Source organism: Aulonocara sp. 'chitande type north' Nkhata Bay, linkage group LG10 (genome assembly GCF_057382095.1).
Source record: "Aulonocara sp. 'chitande type north' Nkhata Bay isolate Kocher_YH1m ecotype deep benthic linkage group LG10, A_spYH_male_GT1.1, whole genome shotgun sequence".
In the NCBI taxonomy this organism is placed as follows: domain Eukaryota; kingdom Metazoa; phylum Chordata; class Actinopteri; order Cichliformes; family Cichlidae; genus Aulonocara; species Aulonocara sp. 'chitande type north' Nkhata Bay.
Window position 1 is genome coordinate 21,066,139 of NC_141353.1, and position 21,656 is coordinate 21,087,794.

The following is a 21,656-nucleotide window of genomic DNA, read 5'->3' on the forward strand; positions in this document are numbered from 1 at the left end:
TACAAACTGAGATATGTTGCTTCAAAATCAGCAGATATATTTCCTAAAATATTGCATTTCCTTAAACAACTGATATGTTTTTTATGTTCTATTGGGGGTTTATGAGATTTACAAATCATTTCAGTCTGTTGTTATTTACATTTTACACAGTGTCCAAACTTTATTTTTCAAATAAATATGTGATTTATGAAGTGGGAAAAATATTAAGAAGGCGTACAAACTGCAGGCTGAGGTTGGAGGTGAGAGAAGCTCTGTGAGTGTTCTGAAGCTCAGACTGAAGGCCAATTGTAAATGTGAACATACAAGAGCTTTTTGTTTGCTGAAGGTTACAAGAAAAGAGCTTTTGTTGTGTATGAAGCTCATTTAGGGTGAGTGGATGAAGGCATCAAAGAGTAGTCAGTGAGGTGATGTACAACATATTTGGCATGTCTGGATTTTGCAGCTATTGCAGCAAATCAAAGCATTGAAATCAAAGGAGAATGATAAACTCTGTTTTGTCTGCTATGTTTCCCCTTTTATCTGTTATTCCTCGTTGTGCCCAATAGGTGACAGCAGTGTCTATTTTTGTGCTTGTGCATGTATGGCATATGCACACGCAGTTGGTGATGTGAACTCTTTTTCTGCGTAACCAGAATCTGAGGTTGCAGTTAGTAGAAGCAGCCTATTAATTTGAAACTTTGCATTTACAGAAAATAATATCAACTTTAACCTTTTTTGCGATGCAGTACATGTACTAAGAGATATATGTCTGGAAGATTGTGAAAGTGTGCTATCACCTGTGCTCAAACATCCTTTATTTCCATTTCTTATGTGACCATAACTCTCTAAGCACCCATTAAATGCAAGGCTCCACCCTCCTTTAGAGCATTTATGGCTTTGTAGCCAACGTTCTGCTTCTAGAACAGAAGAACAGACAACAAAGGCTGCCTGTGGAAATCACCATCTCTCTGTGCACTGAACTGCTTGAAATGAAATGGGATTGACAGTTTGCTGGAAACTTGAAAAATCAGTATATTTGAAAAAAGAATTTTTTTAAATCGCCTAAACATACAAACAGTAAAAATAAAGTAAATGAAGCAAAAACCGTGTTTGTACAGTTCTAACTAGCTTAAAAGTCAATATTTAGTATATCCACCTTCATTCTTCAGCACAGCCTGAACTCTCTTGGGAAAAGTTCCTTTTAATTTCTTTAGTCTTCAAGAATAATTTCCCAGGTTTCATGAAGGACATTCAAAGCTCTCAATGTTGGCAAACTTTTCTTCCCATTCAAGCTCTGGAGAGGCCAAAATGGCTAATAGTGTGTTTGGAATCGCTGTTGTGCTTAAAAATGAAGCTGCTATCAATCAGACGCTTTCCAAGTAGTACTGCGTGATGGATCACAATCTGACATTTTTCTGCTTTCATGATTGAAGAAATGACTTTCAGATACTGTAACTTCTTTTTTTTGTTAACCACTTGTCCAATTTTCTCATTTCCTCATGCTAACATAAGCCAAATTTCCAATCTTTTAGATGTAAATTTGGTTCTTATTTGAGTTAGGGGCCTGTTTTTATCCTTCAATGATTCCTTTGTAGATATAAAGTGGCTTTACAAAAAAAAAAAAAAAAAAAAACATTACTGAAATGTTTTTGTCATTGAAAATGAGTGAAAAAGCAAACACTGTCCAAAGAAAAACTTGAGAAAGACCTTGGGAAAGTCCAGAGAACTTTTGATCAAAACCATTTTAAAGCATTCAAAGAAATCTGGAAGCAAAAAGAGTGGATGAAGAAATGGCATTAGACTTTTGCAGAGTACTGTATCTCAGTGAGAGCTTGTGATTAATATCTTAATATGAAAGAAGCTTTTTAATGTTTTATATGAAGTAGCGCTGCAGACAGTTCAATCTGTAATCTGGAAAGAGATAAATACTCAGTTAAATATGTTAAATATAAAGTTTTATCTATTATTTGAAAACTGACTAACAGTTTAAGTGTTACTGTAGGTGAAAGAGGAAAAAGTGCCTCTCATGTTTTCTGTATTCGGGTTACTATGCTCCTTGTGTTGGCAGTGGGTTGATACTCATACAGATATACTATCTGGATTTCCTCTGGTAGTTAACCAAATGATACGGTTGCTGTTTACGCTTGAAATCCCTGTTTACACCCCCTTTAGATATGATGAAGGTTCTCAAACACACACACAGAGGTAGAAAACACAAAATGGGTAATCCCTCTGTAAACTGAAACTAATTCATCAACTGACAAAACAATCCATTGAAATTATCCACAAAATGTAAATCTGCTTCAGTGAAAATTATATTAAAAAAAATATCACTATTGATAATCATAGACCATTCTCAATAACATATTCAAATTATTTTCAATTGAGATCCAGCTCTCTGAGACCATTTTATGGCAAAATAATATCTAAACTTTCCAGTAGTCATAGTCTTCCTGTTGCTTCTTGGTGAATAATTCTCAACAGGCAGTTCCAGGAACTGGGTTGCATAACTGGCCGATCAAAACACTTGAGTCAGCATTCATGCTTCTAGTTTTTGTTTTGCATCTCTTATCCTGTTGAGTACATAGCACTTGAAGTTGTAGTGTACTGAGTTTAATTAGTAACACAACGCAAGTACAGTATTGATACGATCGTTCTATTTCCCACAAAGGCACAAGCTGGGGTATTACTAGTATTTACAATTCATTCAACAGAAACAAGTTAGCAGAGAAGGATGTAAAAACATTACTGTCACACCAAAATTAGATTCATAATTTTAAGGTGATAAATCTGCTGTTTGGTTTTACATGTGGTTTTTCTTTTGCTTAGTTTTTTTTTTTAAGAAAAAGGCCATCCTCATAACTGAATCACAGATACAACTGACTCTGGATGAGAAACTTTCATTAATTATACTTACAAGGAACAAGGTATTTGAGGCCTCGGTAGGTCGTGTAATCCTTCGTAAGGCAGAACCATGGATTTATTATCTAAAACTACTCCATGTGTATTTAAAGCTTCATATATTAACTAATATCTTTACCAACCTCCAGGAAGACATTTAGATGCTTCTATGTTCAAAAAACAAATTCATTTTTATAACTAATTCTAAAGTGCAGTAACCAGCTTTACGATACTGCTTAGTGCACTCGCAAGATAGTTCTCAATGAATTAGAGTAAATGAAGCTAAATGTCAAAGAAAAAATGTATGTACCCCTCCTTCTACACCAAAAAATATATACTTTACTAGTATTATTATTATTATTTTAGTAGCCACAAGGGGTTACCAGATGGTCACTGACTGATCATTATTCACCAAATGGTTTGAATGTGTGATTAAATTAGAAGTATGCCGTAATGTCTGTCGAGGCAGACATTACACCGAGACTGGGGGCATGAAAAGAGAGACGAGACTAGACTCTGAGACATGGAGACAAGAGTAACTAAACGCGGAACCACAGGGAATGCACAGAAACCAAGAGACTAGAAATTATAAATAATAATGAAAGCATTAATTAATAAAACACAAAACATTGGATCACCGACCCAGGACCATGACAACATCAACTCTCCTTTTATGCAACTTACTTTGTGTCTGCCAAACCCAAAGAAAACTTGTGATGCAAGAATATTCAGAGTAAGTCACATACTGCCCAGGGCTGCAGGACCATGACATAAGCTGCTTATACCTAAATGGCTAACCACCCCTGAGGAAGAACATTCCTACTTACACAGTTTTGCTTTATACCATTGCATTACTGTTGCCTGAAATCAATACCACCGGACTTATCACTTAAGTGACTATCATGGATCACATTTAGTGGGGTAGAAATTTTGTATCTTTCCAACTAACACATCTCTAGTGATCAATCAAGGTTTACTGAGCTAGCATTTTCACTGACTGATGAAACAACATAATTATGGCAAAGTCACCAGATCACCCCAAAATCTTGGATGAATTTGCTTACAGTGCTGTCTAAGAAACTTGGAAAGAAAAGCGCCTGGAATTCTTTAAGTTTCTTGACAACTGAGTGTTTTACTCAGTTTCTTGCAAGTTACTAATAATATCGTACTAATAATAAAGCTGATATTATCTTACAGTTCAAGGTCAGATATGATACTCAAAATAAAACAAGGTCTCACCATAAAGCAAATGAGATACTGGTCCTATGATCAATGATGAACCTTTTTTTTTCACTCCTTCCTTTATCTAATGCCAGCAATCATTGTCAAGTGTTCCTAATCATTTGCTTCTTTTGGCTCTTCACTGTTGATGGTTGTGTATTTTAGCTAATGCTAAAACATTACCAGATAATGAAGCTAAGTATAAAAATGATAACATGAAATATATTATTGAAATATATCAATTTCTCTTTTATCCTTCAGCTGGGATCTGTCCAAAATTGCCACGGCAAGTGCAAGTTGTAGAGACTATAGCAGTAGCCACCACAAATGTTTGAGTATATTGATTATAATGGTATCAGTGAGAAAGCAGCAAAAATGAGTAAGATGCATTCATTAACTTGCACAAATTAATTTTAAAGCCAGCTGATGCTCCAGAAGCTGCAGATGGTCTCTAGTTTGGTGGATTGTTCAGGCAAGTTTGCTTAATGTCAGGTCCGACTACTATCATGCATTATTAGCAGCTACAGTGATGCCAAAGATTTGCCTAGTGGCTTGTGTACACAAAGGATAGATTTGGAGCAAAAGCAAAGAAAGGAAGGAAGCAAGAATAATAACTGCACTATCATATATTTCTTGTTTAAACACGCAAATAAAGACATACAATTGACAATCAGATTTGAGTTGTTGGTTCACTGTATTGTTTCCTTCCCAAATACAACATTATCTTAATAATTGCCTTTTATTATGCTTTATCTTATCGTGGTTTCTGGGTCACCTTTTTTTTGACCGGGAGTGTTTGACAAATATTACAGTTTGATAAAGTGTACACGTATGCAAGACAAAGTGTGATCAGGTAGACAAAAGTATTGAGACACTTTCATGGAAATACAGACTCAGTGACTGATACTAAGAACACAGTAGGTCTCTTCACAATACTTTGCTACTCTGTACTTTTGTATAAGTCCTTATTTTCATGTTTTGAAACAAGTACATTTTTGTCACACTTAAATGTTTGTCAAACACAGTTTAATGTTAGGCAAAGATAGCCTGTGTACATACAAAATACAGTTTTTAAATGGTGATGTCATTTATTAAGGGGTGAAAGCTATCTAAACCTTCGTTGCCCTGTGTGAAAACAGAATTTTCCTTCTAAAATAAATAATTAGCTGTGCCACCCTTGGGAGTAAAAACTACAATTGAGCATCTGTGCTGACTGAAAGGGAATTTTTTGCATCGCCATGCAGGAATTTTTTCTCACTCTTCTCAAGCATGAATGGCGTTAAAGGTCATGTCAAAGCATCTCAATCTGATTTAAGCCCGGACTTTGATTGCGCCACTCCGCCGCAGATTATTATAGTTGCAATGGGGATATCAGCAATGAGTTTGACAAAGGTATCGAGACACGGGTCAGTGACTTTTATTAAGAGTCCATTAGGTCTTGTTGTAAAGAAGTCTTCTTCCTCATTATGTAGTTTTTCTGGGTCATCAAAGATTAGAGAAATCCTTATTTCACGTTAAGCACGACTCAGAAGTAATTTACCTCATTCTGTCTGCCTCAGTCCGCTTAAAAGCACAGCACAGTGTAGTATGCTAACCCGAATAAAAAGAGAGACACTGTGCTTACATGTGAACTGTATAACTAAAATTATTTTTCTGCATCAAGCCACTGTTACTTGTGTTACGTGTGATGTTACTGAGGAAAACTTGTTGAAGGTAACACATTAAGAAAAAGAGTTCCTCATAATTCTGCTAATTATTAGCTCTCTGATCAGAGCTGATGTAAGTTAAAGATTTTTCTGTGCTGCAGTGTCTATCTGCTTTAACAAATCACTTCTATCTGAAGATGACTTGTGTGTCCAAGCCCAGTGAATAACAAGTTTACTTGGGACTCAGTAAATTAACTCTACCTGAAATACAGTAAAGACGGTTTATGTTAGAACTTTATCTGCTGTATGGTGACTTTGATTTGCTAGTTATTGGATGGATTATGATGAATGTGGTCCAGATACTCATGTTCCCCTCAGAATGATTTGTAAAACTACAGCAAACTTTTTTTATACATCATCAATTTTTCACTTTAGCTTAGTTAATGATGAGATAACTGTAGATAGATAAGCTATAGATATAAGCCTATGTTTGCTCATGACCTCTTTTTACAAAATCAGGTCAGCAAGCAAAACTGGCACACAGATATATCTCCAGCCCCAACCACACCTTACGCACAATATTCAAACCTATAGCCACAAAACTTGGATTACACGTCATGTTATCTAGCAACCACCCGATTAAAATCAGACCAAACACTGTAGCATCAAACATACCAGTTGCATGTCAGATGGGCCAGGTGGATTTTTAGCTTATTTTGTACCACTGCTTTTTTCCTCTCTTCAAATACAACATCAATTCAAGTGCACCTCATGAATTTAACACTTTGCGTTTTTACCGCTTCTGGTTTGGCATTTTTGTTGCCTTTTAATTTTAACCATAATGGTTAAAGTATATACGCACTTGTAATTTGTGCTTTCAACAATTAAAATTCATTTTAGGCATTCACGACTAATTTTCTGATTAACTATGTTAATCCTGCAACATTACAAAATAACCACATTAACAGTGCAATAATTTAAAATACAGTAAAATAAAATGGAAAAATAAAATACTATAAATGAATACATGCTGCAAATACTGTACATACAAATGCAGTAAAAAAAATTACTGCAAATTAGATTACAGTAAATAACCATTATTTACATTTACAATAACTACTGTAAGCCTTCAGTTAATCCAAAATGCTGCAGCAAGAGTACTGACAGGGACTAGAAGAGAGAGCATATTTCTCCTATATTGGCTTCCCTTCATTGGCTCCCATACACAATAAAGTGCCTTGAGACAACTGTTGTGATTTGGCACTGTATAAATCGTGTCCTTTAAAAAAATGTTTCTGTAACTTTAATTACTGTGAATGTAATTACAGCCGGACAATTTTTTTCTATGTATAGTACTAGTTTTAACTTGTTGGTAGAAACTGACTAGCATTCAGTAGTAGAATTTACAGCAACCTATTAAGTTCACACAAGGCATAGTAACACAGGTATATAGTGCATTCTTTCTGCTTCTAGTTTGACATTAACTCAGTTTTACTGCGAAACTAGTTATGAATTTCTAACCCTGCGGGAACTACTGTGGTACGCGTCACTGGTGTTAAAACTGTAATAATGTGTGTCAGCTGCGGCTATAAAAATGTGACACAGAAAACTGGAAATGGAAAAAAATAACATCAAGTCAAATATAATAATCTGTGCAGATTCTTTTTATTCCTCTGTCTCTCCCACTCTGTGTACACACACGCTTTATGTATGCTAACGCTTACATACAAATCTTTTAGAAAGCATGCGGTCCTGTGTGGTCACTTATCAACTGCATAACAAGGCCTGTCCTGGCCACTCATTATCTATTAACAGCAATAAAACAGGCACACCTAGAGCTACCAGGGGCAAAAGGTTAAACCATGAAAACACTCTTCATTTGAAAAAGCACACAAACGAGTGCCAACACACCCAGGCGATAAATGAGGCCGATGCACAGGACTCACCTGATTGGCTTAGTTTGGCGAGTGATGTCATCCCCTAGGTGGGTCACACCAGTTTATAATAAAAAGGTACACAGATAAGGGTCAACGGCTGCTCAAGAACGGACAAATACGTGGTGCAGAAAGTCCCTGGAGGAAGTACACTGAGTGGATTCAGCAGGAACTACAGTGGCTACAGCTTCAGAAAAGGGCGTACCTTTTGGAGAGAGGTGCAGAAAAGAGGAAGTTAAAGGACCAAATAACAAAGGCTTGAGATAGTCACTGAAGCAAACACAAGGAAAAAGAACTTGAGAAAATAAGAAGGGAGAAAAAACTTTATCTTGTCTTGAAACACAGGGAGAGAAAATATAAAAAAGGACTGCGTGGTTGCACCATGGCATCTTTTGGACTTGAGCTGGCCGGCATCACCCTGGCAGTGTTGGGGTGGGCTCTCACTGTGACCAGCTGTGCCCTTCCAATGTGGAGGGTCTCGGCCTTTATTGGCGCCAACATCGTCACTGCTCAGGTGTACTGGGAGGGTCTGTGGATGAGCTGTGTGGTCCAGAGCACGGGCCAGATGCAATGTAAAATCTACGACTCGATGCTGGCTTTACCTCAGGACCTCCAGGCTGCCAGGGCACTCACAGTTGTTGCCATCCTAGTGGGGTTGATTGCTCTCCTCATTGCCATGGTGGGAGCCAAGTGCACCAACTGCATCGAGGAGGATGGGGTTAAAGCCAAGGTGATGATCTCTTCTGGAGTGGCGTTCATCATAGCAGGTCTGGCTCAACTAGTGCCTGTTTCCTGGTCAGCAAACACCATTGTCGTCGAGTTCTACAGTCCAATCGTCCCTGCTGGGCAGAAGATGGAGATCGGGGCATCACTGTATGTGGGATGGGCTGCCTCAGCCCTGCTGGTCACTGGGGGAGCTATCCTCTGCTGCAGTTGCCCTCCAAAGGAAGACAAACCACTGAAGTATAACATACAGCCCCAGAGTCGTGCAGCATACTCAGCCGCTCCGATGTCGGCAGCTCAAAGCTCCTATACTAGAAGGGACTATGTGTGAGTGGAAAAGGACAAAAACTAAAGAGGATTGGAGGGGATTGCATGCTATTTTTATAAAAATGTAGTTAAACAGATACAAATGTTATGGTGTACGGAAATCTATCGATATTTAGGATGACAAGAATGTCTATATAGTCTTGACACTGAATTTGCAGTTTCTTTAGGACAATGTTTACATATTCTCTATATTTAGTCTAACTGAGCAGATTGAAATTGTGATCATGATCAGTTATGGCAAACGATGTGATTCTTTGTCACAGCACTGTGAAGAAACATTTGCAGAGAAAAAAATATTATATATATTTATTCATAATATAACATTCATAGCATTAGTGTCTGTTGTGGACGGTCGTTATTCTAATGATCAATGTACTGATGACTTTGTATATACAAACTATCATAGATTCAAAGCAGACAGACACCGTAACTGGAATAAGTTTCATGTGATGACTTTTTGGACGTTCGTACAAAACAGACATGCTGAGTCACAGATGTGAAACAGCATGCAGCTGAGCAAAGTGGAGCTCACCCTCGGCTTCAAACGAAGGTCAAAAGGGTGGCAAATGTATGATTTATTAGAATGATACGTAAGTAATTTTATTTGTTCATTCTTCCGTATTTTATCATTTGATGTTTCTGTATTCCTACCGTTTTTAAATCTGACAAACTTTCATGTATTGTACTTTACTTAATGTCCTTCATTTCTACGTATTCACCTTTGTGTGTTTGACAAAAAAATCTTAATATTATCTGATTTTTGATACAACTTTTATAATGCATTTGACTCCATAAATACAAATATTTTATTTTGGAATCTGACTTGATTAAAATACTTTAGGTTAATAAAGTAATTACAAGTAACTACTGGTTTAACATTGATTGACTGTTTAATGTTCTACAAGAGTGCATGTAAACAGGTTTCTAAATTCTGTAGAAAGAAGAAGAAACTAAGAGTAATACGTAATCCACTGGACAACATTTTAACAACATTTTTTTAAGTAAAGCACAACAGGTCACATAAATAAATGTACCAAGTTCATTACACATTCATCAGAGTCTCTTCGTAAACTCACCCATGAAATCTGATGTCATTTGGGAAAATGTCCCTTCTGTTTATTGTCTGATTCAGTGCCTTCACAGATACCAACTTTTTCCTGGTTTGAATAGTCAAATTATCCTGACCTTTAGCATGTGAGCAGCCACCCTGTGCTGCGCCATTACAGCACATGACTGACTCCGCTCATCAGTACACTGAGTAAACTTTCAACAACCAGGAAAGGCTTTTATTGGAACTACTGAAACTCCTTGGTAATGAGACATAAAGGCCATAGATAAAGAAATCTATTCCCATTAATAAGTATTAAAGAAAATACAGACGTTAATCTGAATCTGCAAACTTGTGAGGAGAGTAAATGTGGTTCATCTAAGGTGTAATGCAGTAATAGAAACACCATCAGCATGTATTCTCCTATTTGTTTGGTGGAGATCTTTATCTTAAATTACTGGGGGGGAAACAGCTGCTGCTTATGCTCATGCGTTTGTTTTTGGTAACACAGGTGTTAGCTGTTGTAATAGCAGTTGTCATTCATGAAAGGATGATGTAATACATAAACATCTGATCCCGATGTTCATGATGAAACTGCAAACAGGCTCCCTTATTTTTTTCAGTCTTGTTTTTATATGTTTGAGCCCTATTTTGGTTTATGACAGCACATTGTTGACATGCAGTTGTGTGTACAGCAGAAACGTTAAGTCACTAAGCTTGTTATCGTGAGCTGTGCATTTGAAAGAAACGTTTTAGTTTCCATAACCAGCAGAAATTATTATATGAACTGTGTTTTACATATGTAATAAAATCTCTCTTTTTACAGGTTATTAGAAAATCATTACCAAAAATTTTAAAATTCTTAAAAAAATATAATGAGTCTACTTTCCTAACATGCATTAAAACCCATATAGATCACATTACAGCACATAGTTCCACTCAAAAGTTTGGGGTCAGCTAAAAGTTCAATCATAGGGGGGTTCATTTCATTATCTTTCTTTTTTTTTTTTTAAATAATACTTTTTCAGAACTCATTCTATAAATTGTTTGCTGAATTACAAAGTGATAGGGAGCTTTTGTAGCTCACTTTTTCTTGGGTGGACATGTGTGTGTTTCAGGGAAATGATTGGTCAGAGTCTAACCGATACTGAGAAGGTCACGCTCTCTCTGTATGCTTAGGGTGTCAGACAACAGCACTGTTATGTTTTCTCTCTCTTCATATTTGTTCTTGATGCAGTTATTCCGGTTCTCAGAAGAGCTCTGGGATTGTTTTCCAGACACTAAATCCTGACTGTCGTTAAAAGTCTGAATGAATGAAACCAAAATAAATTACCTGAGGGTTATTTTTCACCATGGTTAAGTTTCTGATTCACAACAAAGCTTTTGAAGTAGCCTGAGGTCAAAGGATTTTTTTTTTGCCCCGTAATGTTAATCACTTAATGCAAACTAGCATTTACAGTTAGCCAGTAACTTTTTTATGCTCTTTTTTTTTCATTCATTCATATGCAGTGAATTAGAAAGTCAAGTGCCTCGTTTTGGTGTCTTCTTCATTATTACTTTGTACAGTCACAGTTTAATCACACACATCAAGTCAAGTCAAGAGGCTTTATTGTCATTCCAGCCATGTGCAGCCGTACAATACACAGTGAAACGAGACAACGTTCCTACACGACCATGGTGCTACATATAACATATAAAAGACAATCAACACAGGAGTAGATTAAGTGCAAGTGTGCCAAAATTGCAACAAAACAGAAAAAAAGAAAACAAAGGCAGTGTAACATCAGACAGAACAGAACGATGCAGACACAAGATAGTGCTATAGAAATGTGCAACAACGACAGTGGTTTGTACAAAATACTGAGCATTTTGCAACAGTAACTTGATGTATGAAGTGTGATGTGTTTGTGGATAAGATTGTGCAGATAAGTGCTTGGTAGGGACGTGTATGAAGGGATGTGTGAGTCCACCCACGTGATGGTGAAATCGGTTCCTGGGAGAAAACAGGTGAAATGTTTTACATAGTTCTTGGAATTTAAGAGAGAACTACCTTTGCCCATCCCCCACAAACCACAGCCACACCTTGCCTCCATCACATCACTGCTCTCTTGCTCTGCCTCAAGCTCCCCTCCTCCACTGTATGTTCACATGTGTGTATTTGTTCTGTGTGTATGTGAAGACAGCCTCTCGCTGACATCAACACCAGAGGACTCCTCCTTGTTCTCTCGAGGTATAAAGATATCTTGTTTCTGTAGCAGCATCCTAAAGCTACGCCACACCCTCATACAGCTGCTCACACTTCAACAAGCACCTGACAGTAAAGCAGAATCCTTTTCACCAAAGACTCACCTGAGGGACTCAGTTTGTTGGACACTGTGGACTCGCTTTTTGGATTTTGTTCTGTCACCACACACGAGAGCGAACATGTCGATGGGTATGGAGATCGTGGGCATTGCCTTTGGAGTCATTGGTTTTCTTATAGCCATATTATCATGTGCCCTACCAATGTGGAGGGTGACTGCCTTCATCGGCGCTAACATCGTCACTGCTCAGATCATCCAGGAGGGTTTGTGGATGAGCTGTGTTGTCCAGAGCACAGGTCAGATGCAGTGCAAGGTCTACGACTCACTGCTGGCCTTGTCTCAGGAACTGCAGGCATCCAGAGCAATGATGGTTGTTGCCATTATACTCGGAGTGCTGGGCGTCATGATCTCCATAGTCGGCGCCAAGTGCACCAACTGCATTGAAGAGGAAGGAAGCAAAGCCAAAGTGATGATCATCGCTGGTGTCTTCTTCATCCTCAGTGGCCTCTTGGTTCTCATCCCTGTTTCTTGGACTGCCAATGTTATCATCATGAATTTCTACAACCCTACTCTGCTCACGTCTCAGAAGATGGAGCTAGGGGCGTCACTCTACATAGGCTGGGCTGCAGCCGGACTGTTTCTGATCGGAGGGGCAATGTTGTGCACTAGCTGCCCACCAAAAGAAAAGAAATATCTGCCACCCAGGATGGGGTACTCGGCCCCACGCAGCATTAGTGCAGGTGGAGGATATGACAAGAAAGACTACGTCTGAATTAATGCTGAAGGATGAAAGGAAAATTATTTTTGTGTGTGAGTTTTTGTCTGTATGCATGTTACTTTTTTTTACTGGAAACCACAGCGTGAATCCGACTGAAAGACTCCGAGATGAAGATGCTATAGAAATATTAATCTTCTGCTTTGCTTTTAGCTGATATGTTTATTCACATCCTTTTGTTTTGCTTAAAAAAATAGACTTAGATTTTTCAGTGCTTGAACATGGGAGCTTAAACAAATAACTTTATTCTTTTAAGATTTTTAACTGGGAAAATATTTCTACTAAATTCTTGGCATTATGTGAATTTGAAAACACCTGTGTGTCGTCCTCTTATTAGCTCTTGGCTGGTTGCGTGGTGTTGTGTTTCACTGAAACCTGCTGTTAAAATGTGATCTGTCATTTCACTGACAATGACCAGGAAGAGTCAGCTCTCATTTTACATGCATTTGGTTGGTGTGATTGTTCAGTGTGTTCGTGTGTGCGTGTGTTTTGCATGACCTGTAATATTTGCTTAAGAGAGTTTCTGCTGAGACTGAAACTACAGATAGATCCAATACTGCCCCAGGTGAAACTTTGTCTTCCTTTTCACAGTTTCACTGTGTGTGCAAATAGAAAATAGTTTTTCATGTAAGGATAACTTTATTTCAAATGTCTGTATATTCATGTGTTTAAAATTTATTTCAAAATGTTCAAATATTCAAATATGTTCTACACTATGCTCCTTTCTTTTATTTTTTTATTTTCTGGAAGTTGACAATGAGCGTTAGTCACAATTTTTTCTCAATGATTTTTTAAAGTTTTTGAATAGATTATAACCCATGTTTGGTCTATTTTGTTAAGCATATAACCAAGGACCTCTTTAGTGTATATTTAGGTGTGCGTGATGCTCCAAGGATCCCATGTCTAGACCCTTTTAAAAAGTATGTAACCAAGATCCTCTTAGTATATTTATGTTTGTAACACCACAGCAGTTCGCAAAGTACATATGTGTTTGTATTTCACAGATACTGGTTGGTTTTCTTTGTGTATTTGCTTGGTTGGTTTGTGCAGTTCGTGTGTGTGTGTGTGTGTGTGTGTGTGTGTGTGTGTGTGTGTGTGTGTGTGTGTGTGTGTGTGTAAGTTTATAATTTCTTCACTTCTTAAGTGAGTGAAATTGTTCAAATATGTGTCTATGCTTAATTTGCTGTTCTATATTGCTATTGTAAATTCAAATGTGTTGAAAATTAACAAAATAATAGTAATACTACTGCTAATAAGAATAGTTTTAATAAAATTCTTCTTAGCTAAAGCAACAACCTTGGCTACTTTATTTAAAAATATATATATATATATACATATGTGTGTGTATATATATATATATTAAAAAAAAAATCCCCACTCGCCCCTGCGGGCGGTCAATCCTTCAAGCTCCCAGTCCTCTACCAGAGGCCTGGGAGCTTGAGGGTCCTGGGCAGTATCTTAGCTGTTCTCGGGACTGCGCTCTTCTGGACAGAGATCTCTGCTGTTGTTCCTGGGATCTGCTGGAGCCACTCGCCTAGCTTGGGAGTCACTGCACCTAGTGCTCCGATTACCACTGGGACCACCGCCACCTTCACCCTCCACATCTTCTCGAGCTCTTCTCTGAGCCCTTGGTATTTCTCGAGCTACTCGTGTTCCTTCTTCCTAATGTTGCTCTCATTCGGAACCGCTACATCAATCACTGCGGCCGTCTTCTCATGTTTGTCTATCACCACTATGTTCGGTTGGTAAGCCACCACCATTTTGTCCGTCTGTCTTAGCTCGGTCATTCTGGTTGCAGCTTTCCTAGCGGCCTCTTCATGGTTCCCATTCGCCTGTGGGATCCCCAGGTACTTGTAACTGTCCTCTATGTCTGCAATGTTGCCTTCTGGTAGTTTGATCCCCTCCGTTCTGACTACCTTCCCTCTCTTTGTTACCATCCGACTACACTTCTCCAGCCCGAACGACATTCCGATGTCATTGCTGTATATCCTGGTGGTGTGGATCAGTGAATCGATGTCTCGTTCACTCTTGGCATACAGCTTCATGTCATCCATGTACAGGAGGTGGCTGACAACTGCTCCATTCCGTAGTCGGTATCCGTAGCCAGCCTTGTTAATGATCTCACTGAGGGGGTTCAGGCCTATGCAGAACAGCCGTCTCTCCAGCGCGGGTCCAGACCCGCCTCGTGTTCCCAGGAGGCAACAAGCATCGAAGCCGTTGGAAGGGGAGGGGGGATGAGTGAATGCTTATCAGTGTAAGTGTGTGTGTGTGTGTGTGTCCAGAGTTCAGCTGAGACAGTGTCCTTCGCCCTACCATGCTAAGTAAACAGTCTTCCAGCCAACCCAGGTGGCCTTGCATAGAGTGGGAAGAACGGTCAAAAACACAGTCGTTATCAGGGTGTTGTTGTTCGGCTCCAGCCTTGAGCCCACAGCTTGCGCCGAAGGGATAGCCGCAATAAAATGGTAATTTTTCTTTTGTGCGAAAAACTCATGAGAATTTCAAAGCTGCTCTTTAACACGCCAACACCAACACTGGTCTCTCAATCTCCCATTGGAGAGCCGCGAGTGTTGTCATTCTTGTGCTCAGAGAGCCGATTCTGAGAACTCCCGACTGCAGTGAGCTGCTCCACGATGTAATCCAACTTTCTCTCAGAGATGTTATTCTGAGTGGACTTCTCCTTGATGTAGTCCAATGTACGCTCAGAGGTCTTATTCTGAGTATTCACGGCAGCCGTAAGCTTCTCCAAGATCTAACCATGCTGCACTCAGTGAGCCCATTCTGAGAAGTCGCGCCTCGTCCCATCGTTTCAATCCCAGCGGGCAGCCTTGGGGGGGTTTGAACAGCTGGTTCCACTTTCTTAATTCTCCGATAAGCCAGGGCCAAGCCAGCTCCAATCAGCAAGAACCCTGTTATCATGGTTCCAAATAGTTCCGACAATATCTTCAGCGTCCTCGATCGACAGACCCGCCAGGCACACAATCCTCCATTTCTGCCACCCGTCCATCGTGTATCCGGCAGGGAAAGTACCTCCAGGACACTCAGGCTCACCCGAGCCCAGACGTCTCATTGAGAAGAGGGTGTCAATAGCATTCAGGGACCAGTTGATCAAATCCATAATTCTGTTTAGGTTTTAGAGAACAGACTGTGAGAGAGTGTTCCAGGGAAAGTAATACACACGAGACAAGACAAGGACACAAGAGGCTAAGCAGGGAAGATAAGGGGAAGGAGAAGAGGAGAAAAGTGTGACCGCCTTCGCCGAGAGCCAAACGAGAAATTTTTTTTTAAAAACTCTCATGTATTGACCCATGTGCCTGTTTATCTTAGCCGCTATGATGCCTGACAGGAGCTTCCACGTGGTGCTGAGGCAGGTTATTGGTCGGTAGTTGGAGGGGACCGGTCCCTTCTGCGGGTCCTTGAGGATCACAACTGTCCGGCCTTCGGTTAGCCATTCCGGGTGTCTCTCGTCAACTAGCAGCTGGTTCATTTGTGCTGCCAGGTGCTCGTGGATATATATATATATATATATATATATATATATATATATATATATATATATATATATATATATATATATAGATAGATAGATAGATAGATAGATAGATAGATAGATAGATAGATAGATAGATAGATAGATAGATAGATAGATAGATAGATAGATAGATAGATAGATAGATAGATAGATAGATATCACAAAGCATGTGTCACCAAAGCAAACGATGGCTGAAGATCAGGTTTGGCTTCCATTCGGTTACTTTTTGTTTAGCCAGCAGCTGTGTTGGATCTCTCTTTTGGTTTATTGGGAGACCTTTGTAACACTTGGGTGTGGCAGGGTGCAGAGAGGAACAGAAAGAGAGAATAAAACACAGGCACCTGGCCTGTGATCTTTACACAGTAGGATATTGGCGCTAAGCCTGGTTTTAACTTTTATTTATTTAAAGTAGAACACTGTGATTAGCAGTGGCTGTTCACTCTGTGTAGCTTGAAAGAATACACAAAATAAAGTTTTTTACTGAATGTGTCAGTGCAATCAGTGCAATTTCAGCGTTTCTTCGCATTTTAATTTCACATATTGTTTTTCTTTTGTTCAGCGTCAGTAAATGCTGGAGGGTCATTTTTGAGCATCACATCTTTGAATCACTAAGTCATGTTCCATAGTTTTTACACATTCTACATCTGAAATAAAAGGAACAAACGTACTTTAACAGTTAACAGTTATCAAGTTTTTACTCACAAGCCACACACATGTTCTTTATACTGGTCCATTAATCTTAAAGGATATGAGCTGGGTCAATGACTGGATTTTTCAGAAGAAAAAAGAAGAAGGAGAAAAGAGGAGAAAAAATATCTGCAACAATTTTGCTAATAAGTGGTAATCTTTTTTTTTTTTTTTTGATAAAACAAGATAATAAATCAACATTCCAATTTCAGTATCAAAATCCAGGCTTAAAAAAGAAAACATCTGACTGTGATTAAAACCAGTTTACCTTATATTTTCAGCTCTTATGAATGAATGCTTATTCTTATTAACTGCTTTACACAGACTACAATCCCTTGTGTCAGAGAATTGTCGTTTTTTTTCCCCCAAAGATGTTTCACTAATTATCTGATAACAATCAATGTAAGAATGTCATTTATTAGGCAAGTAGAAGCATCTCATCAGAATTAGTGCATGCTAATCATGTGAAATCTCTTTCATTTGCTCTATATTAGGGCTTAAAGTTCGGCAATATTTGTGGTCTGGATGTTTGCCCCCTTCATCTATCTACATAGCACAGAACCCCATGTTGGCTCTCAAAATTCAACAATGCAGAAGTGTTCTCAAACCACTCCTACCTCTGACACAACTTTGTAGGAACAGAGGTCTGCTGCGCTTCAATTTTGTTAGATCTAATCGCTAAATTGAATCTGACAGGTTGTCACTTTTTAGACCGTTTTAAATGCAATCTGTGGACTATAATTTTATTTCTATGTTAACTAGCACAAATTGGCAGGTGTTAGTGTCTGTGGAAAGCAGTCCACAGCTTCCACTTCTCATTCAGTCTTTTTTTCACTCAGAGATATCATAGGGCGCTGTGCTGGCTGATGCCTTATGACCATCCTTGCATACACAAATGGTGACTTCAGGCATTAAAAAATCCCACATAGCCTATGATGCTAAATCCAGGCCTTTGCACTTTTTTCTATTCAATCTATTTATCTATTTATCCATCGATTTCCACACGTAAAGAGAGCTTTAAAAACAAGTGGATTGAAAGTTGTTGTTTTTCACATGTAGGTTTGTTTCTTTTTTAAGATAATACCTAAACCTATTTTATATACTCTAAAGGTTTAATGTATAAAAAAATGAGAAATAAGAAATAGAGAAGTATGACAGGGCAAAAAAAAAACCAGAAGAGAGAGAAGATGGAGTCATTCAATATTGTGACAACAAATACAAAGAGGATGTGCCATTGTTTTTTCCGTCACCTAATATCACTGCTTACATAATTGAATGTCAGGTTCCCTTTACAGCAGAGACACATGAAACTGACAAGTAGTTAATTTCTTACAAACAGAACAATAATCACAAGGTCCAACTCAAACACACTCTAGGAAACACAGGCTCAGGTTATCGCTGATTTCTTTAACCTCTTATTAGATGTAATGTAAAGTTGCATGAAGCAGATAAAGTATAATCTGCATCTATAATTGTGTCCCAGAGATGAAGGCAAGATCTTGACCCAAGTCCCCACCCTTATCAAATGTTCTAGTTGAGCTTTTGCTGTCTATTGAATGTTTTGCTGCTCGAATGAGAGAGACTTTGATCCTAGATGTTGACAGCAATGAGTGATTGTGCGGATGTTATATATTACCATTCCTTTCCTCTCCAAAGCCATCAAGATAGTTCCCTTATCTGGATTTTAACTTTTATGACTTTGGGAGTTAATAAACCTTTTATATTTGTCGTGCATCCTGTGAATCATTGTAGTAAAAGACTAAAATAGCAACTTATTTCATGGTTTTTTGTTAGTGTTGATTTTTTGTAACCTCTTGTCTTGTTTTCATACCCTTCCACCTTGTATCTTATCTATGTCAAGTTTACATGCATTTGTCTCTGCTTTTAGTCAATCGCTTCCTCTCTTATTTTTGTGCTCACTTGTCTTTTCATATTTCTTGTTTATAGTTTCTCCAGTTTCTCAATACAAACCTGTTCTCGATTCTTCAAAATAGCTCTTAGTATGTCCACCTATCCATTTTCTTACAGGCCAGATAGTTCACTGCACTGCCCTCTTATGATCTCATCTTGTATGTGCTGTCGTCCACCTTGCCTCAGTTTTTGTAAACCTGCACTTTATGTTCTTTGTTTGCTCACGAGTCAGTTCGCCTTTTACTTTTTGGACTTTGAATTTCTTGGACTGCTTCAACAGCTTTTGAGTCAACTCCTATCTGTTTTGTGTCCTGCATTTGGGTTCCTGACAGGTTTGTTTGGCGTTAAGTGTAACATTAAGTTCCATAAAAGACATTATAGGTTGCTTCACATCAGCAATGTGTCACAGAATTTCTTAGCAGGTTTGTTTCCCTGCGCTAAAGCCCCATCCTGCAATTTTAAAAATTTTAAAGGTTGCTCTGTGACCTAGACAGCACACCTCACTGATGCGTTTGATGAAATTCAGCTTATGGAAACCAGCTAAAAAGTCTGCCAGGAGCTAAATGTTCAACTATTTCTATTTTATTACCTTTTTGTCAATAAAACACTTGCCGAATGTAATATCACAATTTAAGCAGTAAGAGAACTATTGTTTCAACTAATAACTCTTTAGAATATTAGTTCTTTAGGTTTTCTGCTCCGGGATCGGAAAATAGAAAACACATTGTGCCATGTGGGAAGTGAAGTGACATGCTTGTCGAAGATTAAAATCATTCATTTGGTTATCAAAGTAGGGAAGTACTCTTACATTTACTTCCATCACAAGACTGAATGTTTCCATTTCATCGTTTCTGTGACAGCTGAAAAAGTAGAACAAAGAAATGTCACTAGTTATATAACCTTTATGTGTTTATGTGCAGGAACTATGAAGAAAGAAGTTGAGAATAAAGGAAAATGCTTTAACTATTCATTTAGTAATTATTACCCTAAGTTTTCTTGTTTTCCATTTTTTCTGTGTGAAAACACAGTGTCATGACAATAGTGAAAAGATGCACGTCTGCCACTTCCCTTTTCTTCTCTCCCTCAGGGTGCACCACATGCTCTCCCAGGGCCTCGCTCTCACACCATCACTACGGCGACAGCTGGCGGCATGCTTTATCCCACAAGACACAGCTCCCATAGCAATCAATGTTTATAGATGCGGCCAGGCTCTAAGAGCTCTTGTGGTTTGTTTTTGTGTTCCTGAACATGATGTAGACGCATAAAGACAAAACCTAACTTCACTAATGAAAAACTAAACCAGATTGAGAAAGAAGGACACGACAAAGACAATATGACACAAATCAAAGACTCAAACCAAAGATCCAATAACTTTCAGAACTAAAAAACCCACAAACTGCTTTTTTGGCTCTGGCGAAAACATCCTTACGATCCATTTCATTGACTATCACAACAATATAAAGTCACACATGATGTTGGAGCAGTCTGCTGAGAGACATGTCCACAAACAAGAAAGTCACCTCTTTGATCTCTACAGATTTACTTGTCTTCAGTAAATGTTCCTCCTAAGACAATGTAACTCAACAATAAAGGATTTGCACTCACAGATTGGATTTCAAGCAATTCTTCAAGAAAATCATTAAGTTGGCGATAAGCCACTGTAGCCCAAAGTATGAACTCTGGCATCACCTAGTGGCTTAACGACGCAATGTGTGTTTGCATTGTTGCATTAGTGGTTTGCTTTTCTGTAATTTAATGTTTTTTTCAATTTTATTTCTGGTCAACCTGTTGTGGTGAAGAGAGAGTTGAATGTAAAAGCGAAGCTCTCAATTTACCAGTCGATCTACGTCCTTACCCTCTCCTATGGTCATGAGCTGTGGAGAGTGACTGAAAGAACGAGACTGCGGATACAAGCGGCAGAAATGGGCTTCCTCCGAAGTGTGGCTGGCATCTCCCTTAGAGATAGGATAAGAAGCTTAGCCGTCCGGGAGGGGCTCAGAGTAGAGATGCTGCTCCTCTACATCGAAAGGAGCCAGGTGGTTCGGGCATCTGACAAGGATGCCCCCTGGCGCCTCGTGGGTGAGGTGTTCCGGGCATGTCCCACCGGGAGGAGGCCCCGGGGCAGACCCAGGACACACTAGAGGAGATGGCTGGGGAGAGGGAGGTCTGGGCTTCTCTGCTTAGGCTGCTGCCCCCGCGACCTGGCCCCAGACAGGCGGAAGAGGATGGATGGATGGATTTTCCATTTAATTCTGAAATATAATGTTTGTTCCAGAAACTTTCCAACGTTCTGTTTTACAAAAACAAATCTGGAAAAAAAAAAGTAAAGCCCATTATTCTTGTATTTAGATTATTTTATCGGATTCCTGAACGTGAAAAAATATTTTAGGACACTTGATTATTTTCTGACTTCTCAGAAGTCAGAAGTTCAATGGGCTGAAATTTGTGTAAAAAAGGTGAAATCGGTTTATTTGCCTGATAAATAACAATATAATTTTTGATTTTCAGATGGTTTAGTAAATTTGTTAAGCATTGTATATACATACAGTCACCTGTAGGTATATATGTACCTACTTTTCGACCTGGGTCGAAACAAACCCCCCGAAAATACTGTACATGGTAGAATGTGAAAAGTAACTAAATAGCGCTTCTCATGCTGGTAGCCTGATAGT

The 21,656-nt window shown here is 38.7% G+C and overlaps 2 protein-coding genes across 2 annotated transcripts; both read left to right on the forward strand.

The window, feature by feature from the left end:
* Positions 1–7,791: 7,791 nt before the first annotated feature.
* Positions 7,792–9,699, forward strand: LOC147320809 (claudin-4-like). Its single transcript, XM_086309002.1, has one exon. The coding sequence runs from the start codon at positions 8,064–8,066 to the stop codon at positions 8,733–8,735; it is 672 nt and encodes a 223-aa protein (XP_086165128.1). The 5' UTR covers positions 7,792–8,063; the 3' UTR covers positions 8,736–9,699.
* A 2,062-nt stretch (positions 9,700–11,761) lies between these two features.
* LOC147320810 (claudin-4-like) lies at positions 11,762–14,149 on the forward strand. The gene has a single exon (XM_086309004.1). The coding sequence runs from the start codon at positions 11,928–11,930 to the stop codon at positions 12,852–12,854; it is 927 nt and encodes a 308-aa protein (XP_086165130.1). The 5' UTR covers positions 11,762–11,927; the 3' UTR covers positions 12,855–14,149.
* The last annotated feature ends 7,507 nt before the right edge of the window (positions 14,150–21,656 follow it).

Coding starts and splice junctions, on each gene's coding strand:
- LOC147320809 (XM_086309002.1), top strand. CDS start 8,064: ATGGCATCTTTTGGACTTGAGCTGGCCGGCATCACCCTGGCAGTGTTG.
- LOC147320810 (XM_086309004.1), top strand. CDS start 11,928: ATGTGTGTATTTGTTCTGTGTGTATGTGAAGACAGCCTCTCGCTGACA.